The sequence below is a fragment of the Nothoprocta perdicaria genome, unplaced genomic scaffold (assembly GCF_003342845.1).
Source record: "Nothoprocta perdicaria isolate Ctin4 unplaced genomic scaffold, notPer1 scaffold_52, whole genome shotgun sequence".
In the NCBI taxonomy this organism is placed as follows: domain Eukaryota; kingdom Metazoa; phylum Chordata; class Aves; order Tinamiformes; family Tinamidae; genus Nothoprocta; species Nothoprocta perdicaria.
In genome coordinates this window covers 1810359-1826276 of record NW_020455777.1, presented here as the reverse complement: position 1 = coordinate 1826276, position 15918 = coordinate 1810359, and the positions used below count along the sequence as shown (strand labels likewise).

At 43.2% G+C, this 15918-nt stretch overlaps 1 protein-coding gene across 1 annotated transcript; it reads right to left on the bottom strand.

Moving 5' to 3' along the window:
* Window positions 1-7326: 7326 nt before the first annotated feature.
* Window positions 7327-12431, bottom strand: IL22RA2 (interleukin 22 receptor subunit alpha 2). The gene is given in 7 exon segments (XM_026048196.1): window positions 7327-7482; window positions 8153-8322; window positions 9593-9771; window positions 10496-10646; window positions 11528-11593; window positions 11596-11644; window positions 12066-12431. Coding segments are annotated over 7 exon segments (1137 nt in total).
* Window positions 12432-15918: the final 3487 nt, after the last annotated feature.

Below are 15918 nucleotides of genomic sequence, written 5' to 3'. Positions count from 1 at the left end.
CCATTACCCCTTGTTCTRTCACTGGACACCACTGAGAAGAGTTTGACCCCATCCACCCTTCACTCACAGCTTGTAACTCCTCAACTGGTTATTGTGGCTGTGTTTTCCAGAGCCTCCAAGACAGTATTTTTTTCTTGTTTTCATGTGCTTGCCGTAAGGATATGGCCTTGCACCTGCAAAACCCAATRCTGTTGTCATGATGGATTCTCAGGGGAAGCAATTGTTACCAGCTTGAGAATCATCCCTTTTTTTTTTCTTTCTCCCACTCCTCTTATCCCATATTTTGTAGCTTTAATACACTCAAAATTCAGTACATAGCAGAATAAATAACAGTTGTATGTCAATAGTCAACAATTCCAGCAAGGAACATGCAACAAACCCAGAGTGCACCTGTTTAAGCACCGGTCAGTGCTAAGAGCATCGTAAATGGGAACAACCAATATAGAAGTTGAGTTGGTCTCAATGGAAAATACTTAGCCCTAGAAGAAAAGCACAATGTAACACTACCATCATCTTCCCCATCATCACATGCAGAAGTGGAAAGGACATGCAGGAAAAGAGACTTATCTAGGGACTTCYCAGATGGCCACTGGAAGGAGTTTTCCCTTTCTCTTTGTGCTTTTTCTTTTCACTCCAAGAGTAAATTTCATCATTTGAATTTTCAGTTATGGGTTGTGTTAATAAAGCTTTGGGCGTATGAGCGTGTCTCAACATCCTTAGTGCAATGCTGGGAAGGTTATTTTTATTGTAAGGGTTTATGAGCAAGATTTAGAGGCAAAATTGTTCTATCTTGGCTAAATTGTTCATGTTATAGAAGAAGAGCCCACAAAGAAAGACCAAAGTTATAAATAAACTACTATACTGACACAGTACTAGAAAAGCCAAACGAATAGTAATTACAGGAATGACACAAAAAATAAGCTAGAAGTATTTCTAGTTTGCTGGCGAAACATATTGTTAAAATATATGAGAAAAGGGATCTGATTTCCAAAACACGGCATCCTATGCTGTGCACATTTGAATGATCTTGTGGAAAAATGGAGCAAAAAGAATAAAACAATGAATGTGAAGAGAATGCAAAAAGAATGCCCAGTTGGGCATTTCCTCATTACGTGCTAATCTTGAAGAGCTTCTAGGAGCAGCTTCTCTCTTCTGAAATATTGTCACTCCCATAAATATTATATAAAAAAAGGAAGACATAAGTAAAGAAAGGCATGACATGACTTAAATCTTTCAACTCCCTAACAAATGTCTATAGAATGTAATTCCTGAGGGTACAAGACCACTGGCTCACCCCGAGTTGCCAATTGTGCTTGCCACACAGGTAGCTTTATAGAAWGGAGATACTGAAAATGATGGAAACTGTAATGTCAAGTTCTGAAGCAAAGGAAGGAGGGATACAACAGAATCAACAGGAAGAGATAAGTGGAACAGCTCTGAGTCAAGGAAGTCTAACTCAGAGCCTAGGGAGAACTATTATTCTGCATGTGGTGATCCAGTTCTTGTGCCTCTTTGTGCTGAAAGCAGAGCTACCACCATGAAAAAAAARAAGCAAAACCTACAAACTTGGAGTAACAGCATGTGTTTCAGGTGAAAAGACAATAAAAAGTTTCCTTTCTGTGTGGTCAAGAAACTGTATTCTTGATTTTCCAGACTCTAGATTTTTTTMCATGCCAAGTCCAATTTCCTTGAGAAACACAGGATATTTTTCTAATCAATAATTGTAATCAGTCTTTATCTAATGCTTCTAACTGGAGCTCATACTCCAAACAATAGCCTTTTGCAATGATTTCAGTGAAGTAATAGTTCTTTGAAAGCAGAACGATTCAGTACCCTCTCTAGAATACMAAGTATTTCCATGATCTGAAGTAGGCACAAAAGAGGATGTTGCACCGTGCAGACTTCATTTGGATAGGGAATGCTCACACCAGACGCTGAGGTTGATCTGCTCATCCGATGCCTGTGAGTTCAACATCACAGACTGACATATCTGCGCTGTATTGAAATGAAGCCAAAGATTCACCTCCTCCTGAGGTCATGCCTCTCTTCTGCTGCAGGAATTCTGCTCCTGCTCATTGCTTGCAAATTTCAGAAATTATACATAACAACTCATGGGACTTCAACAGTAATAACACATATTGTGACATTTGCAATGCAATAGTGAACTTTTTTGGGGGAAACTAAATTTTCAATGTATATGTATTTTTTTTTTTTTTTTTGCTTTGGCAGCAGCTCATGAATGACTTTGAAGGATAGAGGAAGTTTGGCAATGCCAAATGCCTGTGTCATTTCTTTTCCTCTGCTTCCCTGAAGAACTCTTGTTTTATGTCCTGCTTCCTTTGCGGTAAACTAACTCCTGGGGGTTTAATTTCTTCTTTCTTCCTTTTTCTTATAAGGCTGCTTTTGCAGATTGATATCTTTGATCATGTAGCAAAAATGCCATTAAAATCAATCGAGAAACATGTACTTATAATAATTTCCTTGTACGCCTATTTATAACAAATTCTCTGCATTTTGGAGTACTTGATAACAACTGGTAGATCTGGTGCAAAATGCAGTGTCGTTACCACGGGACCATGCGAACAGTTCTCAGCCAAGACCAAGTTATGCATGTAAATAAACCTCAAGTTCACATCTGATCAGAACAGATATGTGGGAGGTGTGAACAGGGCTGACCAGATGCTAGACCATATGATAAACACTGAGGATCATGGCATCAYATAAAACCAGGCATTTATTCGGTGCAGCTGGCCACGCATAATCTGCTCCTAATTTATAAGGCTGGAGCATCTGGTCCATTGCTGTCATTTTATCAGCCTTTTTGGAGCCCTGTTCTTGAATCTCTCATAGTTAAATACTGCAGTTCTGTGTGCTGGTGGAACAGGAAGTTAAAACCACTTACAGCAAGAGATAGGCTGTTACTCCATCAGGCTGATAAGGTGGTATTCAGTCATGGTCATGAAAGAAAATGGTAGGGCCTGCTGGCATGAGCTGMACATTGAATGACAGACTGACAAAGATTGATAACCATGAATTTCTGTAAGATATAGGCTTTATTTCCCATCAGCAGAGTCCTTAGTCATGATGGAGGGATTTGGCAAGCTGAAGTTGTTGCAACAGACTATGCTTGTGATTGTGGACATTCCCCTGTGATGCAGCCAAGAGGAATAGCTTGCACAAGTTCTGATTTTACTTATACTGTTATAGTTAGTTATACTGCTTAGCTTTCCCATCCCCTATCACAGGACCAGAAAACAGCATTTATTTCTCTGTTTCCTGAAACATAAGCTAGGATATGAGACTTTATTAGAAGCTGCCTGCTTTATAAGGAACCAAAAAACGAGGGGTGGGAGTTCTAATTTGGCCTTCCAAAGAAATATCAGAGATCCTTCAATGTCAGTGGATATAATCTCATTATCTTTAGGATATAATCTCATTAGTTTTAGGCATGCTGTGCAYTGGGGGACTGATCCTGCAAGGTTCATCTCAGAAGTCCCTAACTGGCTCACAGGAGAGGTGAGGCTGAGCGGGGACCAGCACATGCACTGCTCAAGCAGTCCCGCAGTGAGGCTCAGCAACACAAAATACAGGTGTCCTACACTAAGCCAGGTCTGTGCTTCCAGTGCACTGAGTGCAGTGGATCCACTGGAGAGCTGGATCCACAGCAGACAGGCTCCATGTGTCCATGAGGAAGAGATGAACAGAAGGGAAAGGAAGGCCAAGGCTCTTATTTTCCAGGTATTTCTGAAATGACCTACCTCCAAGAAAGCCCTTACTCCAGGTCCAGGGTTCTTCCTCCACTCCATCTTCCCAGAGATACAAGCAGCAGGGYAGCATACGTACAGCAGGGCAGCAGGGTACGGCTCCAAGGAAATGGATTTAAAGAATTAAGACATTACCAATGATATCTAGAAGCTGTGGGTGCAGATCTCTCCGCTGGGACCTTCCACAGCAAAGCTCATCTTGCACAAGCCCAGTGTCTAGTGTCTGCAGTGGAGTGTGTTACAGGAACATGCCATTCTCCCTGCTCATGGAGAAGAGTACCGCACCAATCATTTTACCAAACTGTCCCCAGTAAAATTATGTTTCAGGGTAGAGCTGAAAGGAAATTTGCATTTCAAATGGAAAGAGAAAATTGGCTTTTGCAGAACATGTGGGGCTGGTAATAAATCATGGCACTGTCACCACGGCAGTGATTCCTGCAACTTTAGCACCGCTTTCGTAAGCGTGCAGTGTCACGAAGGAAGCGAAATCCGGTTAGCAAACACAGTGCAAGACTTCTTCAGAGCATTTATTTGTTTTCCCAGTGTAAGTGTAGTGCACTTATTGTGWCTTTATCAAGCTAAACTGTCAAGTTTCCAAGTTCTTTGTAGACCTGTAACATGATAGCTGGTGTATTTTATACCCTAAACAATTTCATGCTCTGCATCTAAGTGAAGTATTTGGCATTGTCKGTGTCTCTTCCCTGACCAGGACTAGTAGATGCAACTGTAGTATAATTTTACATTTGTTTAACAATGGCAAAATAAGCTGCAYTAAAGAAAGAAGAAACTTGGAGAAAGAGTTTGGATTATTGTAGATATTTTGGGGGGATTATGATAACCCGCGAGTGGACAAAGGTACCATTGTCTGAAGGCAAGAGGGRCTGTTTCTTAGTAGGTGACTTTATTCTGGTCCCATGCAGCCTGGTAGAGGGGAYAGGGCAAAGTGTGCTCATCCAGACACTGGATATTGCAGTTCTTGCAGTCTGTGAGCACCTGCTGGAATCTGAAAGTTGTCACAGCCCTAGGTACTGTGCAAACTTTTGGTAAGTCTCTTTTCCCAAAGAAACCTTTACATCAAATAAAAAAGGCAGGGTAAAACAACTGGCAGAAAGGGAGAGGAGCAAAAAGGGAAGAGTCATGAAGGAAATCTGATTTTACAGACTAAGTGCGTAGAAGTGGCTGCAAATCAGTCACTGCCTGCAAAGCCACTCTTTGAAATATATTATATGTTATAACGAAATGAAGGAAATATTAAATACGTCATGCCTATCCTCGCTTGATAAAGAGTGACCAGTAGGCATCTAGCCTSCTTTCTCGTGACAGCTGCCGCAAGGTCCTGGTGCTGCTTTGAAGTGTATTGCCCACAGGTGAAGCATGACGGACAGAATATGAAAACGCTCTGGATGCGGTTTCAGTGATCTCAAAGCCCGTCACTCAAACTGAATGGATTCACCTTAGCATTTGTGAATTAAAGGAAAACTGGATAATGATTCTGTAACAGAGCTGCTTCCAAAGTGTTGTTTGCACTCTTTCACCAGGCCTGCTCTCTCTTCCTCTTATTTATTTAGTACACATAAATACATTTTTATTAAGCACACACATACACATACACATACACACAAAATCATTTATATCAGTATTTAGATTCTCTTTTTTTTTAATAGGTTTTATAGAATTGGAAAAAATATCTCCCCTCTGTATCCCGTGGCAGCTTGGTGGTGAGTATGCACCCAAACCTTGATCAAGAAATCATTTCGCTTGTAAGATGAAGACTGGTAGGAAGCAGATCATTAGAAACCACAGCTAAGAAAAGAGTGCACAGTAAATGCTGAATAAATKCTGACCACTAAAACCTTCATGTCTGTCACCAACTGAGAGAGAAGATCCTTTCTGTTTCCATTCAATGAGCTCCTGCATAATCACATACTGGTTTCGCTACCAGAAACAGTTATGTTATGAGCCCTATCAAGACATTATAAATATGGGGTGTGCTACTGGATTGCCTAGTTCTTATTTTAAAGAAAGGACACTTTCTACTTCTATTTTAAACTTTGTTTTAGAAGAAAAAAAAAAACTTTGAAACTTTTAATTTAAAAAATTATTTTAATTTCAAGGTTTAAAACAGTAAAACCCTAGAAAAAGCCTTAAGAATATATGTTCATAAGCTTTTTTTTTTTCCTACATTTTTTTATTAAAATGTAAGGCTATTTGCTTTGTACTTCCAGATACCATTTTAAACTGTAATATAGAAAATACAAATAATATGTGTGCTTTGTGTAGCCTATAATGATTATGATGGATCAGATCATTTACTGCAGTAAAGGTTAATTAAAAAAAAAAATGTATTCCAGCCATGTTCTAATCCACAGATGTCCACTCGCATCTAGATCCATGATGGGAAGCATCTTCCACTGTTATCTCTATGGGAAAAGAAAGAGAATTGCCGCTGAAGTACATATTTAAACTGCATGGTACTAAGTTTGATTGCAAATGCAGTATATGACAYCCTACTGTATCCGTCCAATATTTCTACTGTTTTTCAAGAGTTTAGCTCTAATATGAGTTTGCAAAATTTCTCAGCGCTAAGTAGCATTTCAGCAGTGCAAGAGAATTACTTCAAACCCCGCTGTCTTCTTAGCATGAATCTACTAATGCACAAGAAGGACCAATCTGTGTCACATTATGAAGAAAAACAGTATATTATAGTTGGAGCTCTGAGCTGAAGACAGAAGCCCAGATTCAAACTTAGATGCTTTCCCACTTTAGCCCAGTTACCCCTAAAAAGGACCAAATCGAAGCTTTCTGAGGCCAACAGCACTGAAGTCAGTTGTGGCTTAGGTCTTTGTATACTCTGTGCCTTGGCAACTGCAAGGCAGGATTAATAATAAATCTCATTTTCTCTTGGGTTTATGGTGTATCAAGACAGTTTGGTGACTGAGACTAGGAAATGGTCCTTCTAGATTAGCTAGTTCTTGTCTTTTAGCTCATATAAATCCATTATCAAGTTTAATGATTTTCTATCTATCTTAAATACTTTACACTTGAAGAGTGGCCACAAAGGGAAGATGGAAACATTAACTGCTATTGAAATAAATCCACCAGGTAAATCCCTAAAGAAAAATAGAGAGCTTTCAGCAGAATTACATGTTAACAAAAAGTTGGAGTTCACTCATTTTCTTAGTTAATTATTATTTGACAGCAATAAAAATTGATGAAAGCAATCTTATGTATAGCAGTTTGATAAAAGGGAAAAGGGAGTCATTTCTGATCAATGTATGCAGGGGATTTTCTCAGGTACTTACTGTAACTGTGTAAGCACTTTGACAGCATGCAAACAATTAGCCACCCCAAACTTCTCCTTTTCTTTGTCATGTCTTCCTTATCTGATTCGAAACTAGCTCAGCTGATACAAAAACTCTGGCTAATATTGTTCATATCTCTCAGAAAACAGCAGTTTAAGTGTATTTTTTTTCCTTCTTCCTTTTGGACAGTATCTGCCCTCGGTGAGGGGATGGCTCTTGGCTGCCAGCATCCCCCCGAGCGTCCGGGGGTGACTCACCTGTCACAGCAGCACCGTGCACTGCCGCCTGCTGTACGCGCTGCTGCGGGACAGCACCGGCACGTGGCTCCTGGCCCTGATGCAGTAGCTGACGCCAGGCCTCAAATCTTCTATTGCAATAACCTTGTYGGCTCCTTCGTACACCAGCGTGCTGTGTTTCTTCAAACGGGATGGAAGAAAAACAGCCAGTCAAGAGAACATGGCCCTAGCAAGAGCATCGGTGGCTACAGTTTGGTACGGCCCCGGGATGCTGAACAGCTCCAGGAGCTGCCTGAAGTCCAAGTTAATAACATTTTCTTTTGTAAAAATAATAAAAAAAAATTAAAAAATAAAAAAATTAAAATGAATTTTAAAAAATTTTAAAAATTACAAATTTTAAAATTTTTAAATAAAATAAAATTAAAATAAAAAAATTAAAATTAAAATAAACATTAAAATAAACATTAAAATAAAAATTAAAATAAAAATTAAAATAAAAATTTTAAAATAAAAAAATAAAATAAAAATAAAAATTGAAAAAGAAAAAAGAAAAAGAAAATAAATAAAAAATGCCCAAACAAACTCACTTCTGGTCCATCTGGTTTAATTAGGCCTGAGAGGATAAAACATTGTATTGTTGGGAAAACATAAGGCAGGAATTACAACTCCATCCAGGCAAATTCAATTTCTGAAAAATAAGTCTAGTTGTTTTCAAGTATTTACRCAGTCGGTCACTGACACGCTCACAATCCTGGAGGGTTGTTTCGCTGTTAAACACAAGGGGATGCCCACGCAGTACTGACTCCAGTTTTTCAAAGGTAAAGGTTGTTTTATTTGAATGTTTACTTACCTCATCCAAAAAATTGTTAATTAGGAAGACTTGATATAGGAGATCATAATAATTAGTCATTGGAATGCTGCTGCCTGTCTTCCTTTTGTAAGGAGAACGTGGAGCCYGGAGTTTTAGGATTATGGATTTCTTCCTGCGAACCACATTTACCAATGGAGGTCCTATCATAGCTAAAGAAATAAGCAAAGTTATGAATATGATTATAATTATAATGGTTGTATAACACTTCACAGACCAGAATTTAAATCTGTTTAACCATGTAAYGTTAGTGGTACCAGCTGGACCTGAGGATGATTTAAGCTTGAAGTGCCACTTAGTAAATTCCTACTTTGCAGTGATTATTGCTTGGGGCTGACATTTCCTGACATTTAGCTTTGAGCCAACACTTCCAAACTCTGACAAAGCTCCATGGTGCTGACTGAGGTTACTCAAGTAAAACACTTTGTAGTCTTTGGCCTAGTTTTTCCTGTTTATCTGTGTGCGTGCACTGCATGAAACAGCTACTTGCACTGTTTTTGTTATGTGAAGAGCAACATCTTCAATCCTTAATTTCAAAGGTTTTGCAATCTGCTTGGCTGAGGGTTGGAGCTAGTGCCTGCAGCCCCCAAAGACACAGCAAAGCAGAGATGCTCCTGCCCCTCACAGCTCCATAGGAGCAGGCTGCAGAGCAGGGTTTGTTGCTATTGCTTTTTGGTCAGTTTATGGTTTGGTCTGTACAGAGTAATCGAATCTGTTTGCAGCTCAGGCCTTTGAAATGGGCTACACTGGCTCATACAACACATTACACATTGACTATGGAGGGAGAACTACTTAATACACAGGCAACTTAGTGGCAGGCATGCCTATACCAGTCAGTATGCTTACAGTCCTCCAGTTTATCCTGCAACAAGAGATACTGTTGGCCTCAATGTTCTTGAAGGTCTTTTCCAACCATAATAATCCTATTATTCTATGAAATTATAATGGCGGTACTTGCTTACGTTTTGCACATGGTTGTTCTTGTCTACTGAGGTCAGAAAAATACATAAACATTAGAAGGTTGCTGGTTACACAACTCTCTGCTTTCTTCTCCCTTTTTCGAACCACAAAGGTTTTTTCCATCTTTTTCCACGTCATGTACAATCCTTCCAGCAGCTCTGAACACTGCTAAAAATATCTTGTGTAGTCCTCTGCCTTGAGGGTTCCTAATTACAGATAAGTAATTATCTGTTACAGATAAGTAACTACTTATCTATAATTGGTTGGCATTCAAAAACTATCATAACACTTCACCAAAGGACTACTGATTCATGACTTCTTCTTATAAAGCTCTATAGCTGGAAAGAGATTACTCATGATTCACAAACACAGGCAAAAATGTTATATTCCTATATTCCATGCAAAAACAAAAACAAAAAACAAACAAAGCTTTTTCAAACAGTCCCGTATGTTTGTACTTACTTTCTTGCCATGGAGTGAATCTGCAGCTGAGATTCCAGTCGGAATAGACTCCAGCTGAAGCAGCTTTTACTCTGCCATAATAAGGCTCTTGGATGTTTGAAGTCTCATTCGTTAGGTCACAAAAATGGCTTTGAATCCCCCAGCAGTCCTCTTTGTTCTGCCACGTGCTCTGCCCATACCTGTGGAGAAAGAGGAGGAAAGGTACRAGTGTTAAGTCACCTCCAGCTGGGTCTGTAAGGATTCCTAGCAGTTGATTGAGCTGTAGTAGCCACAATTCTGCCACGGAAAATAAATCTACTTCAATTTGCTGGGAGGGCAGATTGATTTCTGGGCTCGTTAGGAGCCACATTTACCACTCAGAAGAGGTGGATAAGCTTTGGTTTACGGGACATGTTCAATGCCGGACAGAGCTGCTGTTTCAGCCACTTAATTCCTCCAAGGCAAAGGTGGTTTCGTCAGAGGTGCTGACCCAGGAGTGCAAAGACAGCAGTTTTTGAAAGTTTTTACTGGGATCTCAGAGTTGGTTCCTAGTAGGGTCTTAGGTTGTCACTAGGGTTTCCTGAGACATTTGCATTGAAGGAGTTGAGAGAGCTTTGGTGCCRCTGACCTTCAGAGGTCCCTTCCAAGCCTAATTTTCCTGTAACTCTGCTGTGCCATGAGGATGCACAGCACATGGCTGGAGGTGCTGGTTATCAGGCTTCTTCAGGCAGTTAGACTGTTTTATGGGCTGTTAATAAGTGAACAAAGAGCTCTTATTTTAATAAGAGCTGCTCTGTGAGCAGAGCTAAGCAAGGCTATCCCTGCTGAAGGAGACAGCAGCTTTTGCCGTTTGAGAAATCTTTGGACTTACAAACGGGGGCGGACCAGGACTGCATGGGAGGCTGGAGTTCCCCTGGTACTTACACTTTATACTGCACGAAGTAGCGGGTGTCTCGCGCCCCGCCGGCTCGCCCGGGCAGCCAGCACAAAGTGGTGTGGAAGTTTAATGAATGAAACTCCACCTGCCGTGGTTTGATCAGCTCCTGCAGGGCTTCGCTTTCYGAAGCAAAAATTGCTGCAAACAGTAGGGGATAAGAGTGTGTCTTAGACGAGCTTTTCACACGCTCAAATAGCACGTTTGGTTTCAGACCAGCAGACCGCAGGGAAAAAAGATGTTCTGGATCTCTTGCTTGAAACTTGCCAAGCTGCTGTGACCAGATTTGGCAGTTACAGAATACAGCAAGTACTATGACAAGGACTTTTTTTTTTTTTTTTTTTTTTTTTAATATTTTTCCTGTGAAATAGGGCTAAGGGCTGTCTTCAGAAACAAGAAACAACATTTCAGACCAAATCACAGAGCCTGCAAGAAGCAGCTGCATCAGAAGTTGAAGCTAAGTTAGTGCTCTTTCCTCCACATACCTCAGCTTTAACCTTCAGGGATTATAGCTGTTCTTCATGGGGAAGTTCACATGCCTGTAATCTGCTTGTTATGGGATCAGTTACCATAGTTCTGTTTACTACCTCTGGCTAAACGCAAAAGAGCCTGAGGTTCACGTCTTTTTCCAGCTATGCTGCTTGCAAAAAGCTTTCAGACTGGGGTGGTCGCAGAGGAGAGAGCGAGTCGACAACCTCTCTGAAACCCCCAGGTCCTGAAAACGCCCGGGGAGGCTGCAGGGACCCCCACGGCTCTGCATTACYGCAACATTTTCCCCGGCAGCATCACCTGTGCTAGCTGAGATAAAACTGGTAATACAGCTAAAAATAAACGTAACGAGAAACATGTTTTTTYAAATGTCTATTCAGAAACTTGAAAGACAGCCAAGCAGATCAACCTGGAAATGACAGAGCTTCTGAAATCCACCAAAATATCCCAACATTTCTTGATTCATCCACATGCRTTAACAGACCAAGCATCCCCTTCCCCGTACCAGAAGAAAATTAAAAGCCTTTACTTACTAGTTATCTCCTCCTGAAGCAGGTGCATGACTAAGCARAGGAGGGAGACTGTGATCCTCCTCATGTTAGGAAAGCAGCATCATGACTGAGGATCATCTCGCTTCCTCTTCGCCTTGTCTTGTAAGGAAGTAATTGTATAAACATGCCAGAATTCCCCCCTTTTTTTTTTTTTTTTTTTAAGAAGATATCCAAAATCCCCCTTTCGGCCTTATTTTCAATTAGCAGAAAACATTTGAATTGCTCTAAATTAAACACAAGTGATAGTTCGTACTTGGCAGCTGTGGTCACTCACAGATTTGGAATTAATTCGGGAGCAAACCAACATGACAAAGATCCTTTCCTAGGTACTAATTCCCAAAGGACCTGAGCCTGGCAATACAGCTTTTCCCCTTTTTGTGTCGCAGACTTTTGTGTCAGGTCTCGCTCATCTCCTTTGGGGTTTGCTTGCTAAGTGCTGTTCTCTGCGTTATTTTAGCTTGCTAGTCTCTCCGAGCTGGAGGATATAAGGAATCTCCCTGGAGCAGCACAAAGTGCCTACCTCGGCATGCCGGCTGCCTTGGAGCCCGGCTTTGGGCTGTTTCAGGAGCGCTCGGGGCAGGACGCAGCCCGGCACGGGCACGGAGGTGACATTCCCAGGCACGCCGAGGACGAGCATCCTCCTCGCACCCAGCGGCGCCGGGAACCCAAGTGCTGCTCCGCCTTGGACTTTGGACTGCCGGGAATCACGTGCCCCGTCCGCTGGGAATGGGTGTCGCTGATCCCCACACGCGCCCGCGGGCACTGCGGCAGCCAGAGGTATCCCGGCCAGCCAAGAGCCGGCTGCAGACGCCGCTCCCGCTCCTCGGCCCCAGGAGAGCCCAGAGCTGGCGGCGGTGGCAAGCGCCTGGCTCCCATCCCATCCCATCCCATCCCATCCCATCCCATCCCATCCCATCCCATCCCATCCCATCCCATCCCATCCCATCCCATCCTGCCCACCCTGCTTTCGCAAGCTCTTCACCACTAACCAGCCCGATTTTGGGGGGATACAGCGGAGCACTATTGAACGGTGCACCCCAATGTGAGAGCTACCTGTCTGTAGCAAGGGGTGTTTCTGCTCGCAGAAATGGGAATTTGCCCAATGACCATCTTTGCCTTGGGAGAAAGGGGAAGCAAAGCACCGGCCAGCGCAATAAAGAAGTGCAAGTTCTGGTTGAAGTTGTTGTACTTTGTCAGTAAAAGTACTCAGTTATACTAGGAAAACAGGAAAAAAAATCTAATTAAGGATCTGGGCTTATATATGCTTCAGTAACGCTTGTTGAGCATGGGCTTTTTGGCCCATCTGATCTAGTATACTTCATTATTCCAGGCGTTTGCAATAAACATATTAAACTCGTAGATGTCTGACTTTGAAAATTAGCTACTTAGCCCACTCTAGGGGATTATAAAATAGAGAAGAAATGCACAAAAGGAGAAAAAAAAMATAAATTAAGGCAGAAGGTAAAAAGGCATCTCTGTCATCAGTGCCTGGAAATTTTTTATCTGTCCATTTCCCAAACACATTCTTCAAAACCCAGTGACCTKTAAGCAGTTCCCCACACCGAACGCAATGAGCATTTCATCATGTCACAGGAGCTCGAGGGCGGGAAGCYGGGACGGGTATAACCCCGGCGGCAGCGCGGAGCGTCCCGGCGCTGAGTCACGCTCCGTGTGGGGCAGGGGCAGCCCCACACCTTGCAGTGCGCATGGGGCGATCGCTCCAGCTCCTGGCTCTAGAGCGYTGGGTTTATGGTGACAAGGAGAAAGAAATGGTCACCCTTGGGCAGTCGGGTTTCCTGCGCGCTCCGATAGCGCCTTATCTGCCCGGCGGCAGGGCAGGCCGCAGGAGCGGCGGCCGYCCCTGACATGTCGGTGCTCAGTCACGGCTCCCGGGGGCATTGTGCTCGCTGTGATAAACGGAGCTGTGTTTGAGCAGTCTCAGCTGTACGTACACATGCCTACATATGGACATAGCTGTATGTACGGGCGTGTGCATACATACAAACACAGGACGTATGTCCTGAGTTTAATAAATGATATATATGGCAAATGTTGTTAAAGAAAAAAAAGAGTCTAATGCACAGGCTAATATGTACTAAAATATTATGTATTTTAAATAAATGAGAASGTTTAAAAAGCAATAAAAAAAAGGTCCAAACTTCTGTGAAATAATGACTGAAATAGTAGTGCAGATGATTCCGTAGATCCAACTAAAAGATGAGTCCTCAGTCACATCCTGCAGGAACATACGCAGAACTGCAGACATGAGAATCTTTTCTTTTCCTGGAATAAAATCCTCTCTAAATGCAGAGTAAACAGAGTTAATTCTCTTGAGGTTTGGGTATTGCTCCATGGAGGTAAACATCAAGTACATTCATGCTGGAAGCTGCCTGACTCATTCGATTTGCAAGCACCGTTTTTTTTCCTTTTTCTCCAAGAGCAAATTGTTTCTTATCCATAAGAGCACCAAAGTCAAGCCCGTTGCTCCTGCAGCAGCAGCACCRTTGTCTTTCCAGGATGTGGTTCTCTGGTATTTGGTGCCGTTTGGTGTGGGCAGGTTTCACGTGTGGGCACGATGCAGGTACAGGAAGGGAGGGAACTCCAGAAACRGGATTCACAGAGCCTGCTTCTAGTAACTGCCAGAAGCAGTTCCTCCAAGGGTCTTTCCCATGTCTAGTGTTTTACTGGGGTTGAATGGACAATAAAAAGGGAGCAGTTCAGGTTAATTTGGCCCCAAATGGTATTCTGTGGTTTTCTGTCTTTCACACTTCTAAACAACCAGCAGAGATTCATAAAAAAAAACTATACTGGACGAGGGCTGRGGAGGGCACCTCGTCCAACCTAACGCTCAAAGCAGGACTAACTGCAGTATTATTCCTCTCAACCACTTTACTTTCAAAGTGGTTTTCACTTACATCTCACTGGGATTCCCCTGCTGCAACTGAACTGTTTTTTTCCGTGTTTGGATTATTTACCTCTGAGCAGAGACTGCCTCTGGTTCTTCTCTGTCCCCCTCTCCCCTGTTTATGCAGATCACAGCTGCAATAGATCTGTCCCCCTGCCCCATCCCAAGCCAGTTCCTCTCCTGGCTGAGCAAGTCCAGTGCCCTCAGCTTCTTCCAGTAGAGATACGTGCCAGCCCTTTCCGATCTTAGTGCTGTGACCATGAATCACTACTTAAAAGAAAAAAAACATCAGCAATGGGAACTATTACTTTCTGTTTTTTTTTTTTTTTTTTTTTTGATGTTCAGTGAAGGTGACGAGGCTTTGCACCGCAAGACCTGTTACAGAGAGGCTCTCAGGAAGCGAGACTGACTTTCACTGCACGGCGTGGGCACTCGCTGCTTCCCGCCCGCAGGTGCGAACAGCTCAGGGGCGAAAGGCTCCGCAAAGCGTGTCACGGTTTAATCACCCCCAGGAGCACTGAATCGCCCCGAAACACCGGTAACCAGCACTAGCCCTCATTAGGAACTGTGGGTAAGACCCCATAGAAAAACTGCTTAAAGGATTTTATTTAAATGATGAGTTTCTTTAGAACTGTTAGTCTGTTCTCATTTGAAAAGCTGCATGGCTTTTTTTCTGCGGTTAAGGATTGAAACAATTGATTTTCCCAGAGAACACTATTTTCCTTTAAGTTTTGGCTCCCTTATTGAGTCATTTGTGGATTAAAAACCACGAGATGAGGGGCACGCGGGATTACCATTTCCTAGCTGTTCTGGTTTAGCTCATTTTAGGAATGCGAGAAAGATGCTGGGTACTTGCTTGGCCAGTAGATAAGCCCGGCTAGGCCCACACAAATGCTGCTCATGTTTCCTTGGAAAAGAAAGCGGGTCTCAGTGCCCAGTGGGACAAATGCTTGTGCTGCTCGATACCCCGGCACCAGCAGCCGCCTGCCAGCYGAGTAGGACACAACCCAAGGGCTTCCTCTCCTCGTGGGGTGGCGTGTTAGGGATGACTGTGGCTGTGCCCCAGAGCGCGCCGCTCTGACTCACCCCACACAGGGAGCCCCACGGGAGGGCRGGAGGCGCCGCCCTGGGGAGAGATGGGAGCAACGGGCGCGGCTGCGTTTGTGTCGGCAGGAGGCCTGGGCAACGCTCYGCTCTCCCAACAGGGAAGAGGCGGAATTCCCGGACAGCTGCAGAGGGAGGGAGCCCCACAGACAGCTGCGTGCCTGGAGGAAGGGCGCGATGCTTCCGCTGCTCCCTGCTCTCCGTGCGGGGCAGGAAGCGCCTGCGGTGCTGCCCACGCTCCCGGCACCTCTCACACCACAGCGCGTTCAGGAGGCACCTGCAGTGCTGGAGCTACTGCCCACCCGCTCCCTCGGAAATGGATCCACTTGGAACCTCTTCTCCAGGAGCAAACGGCTTCATTTGA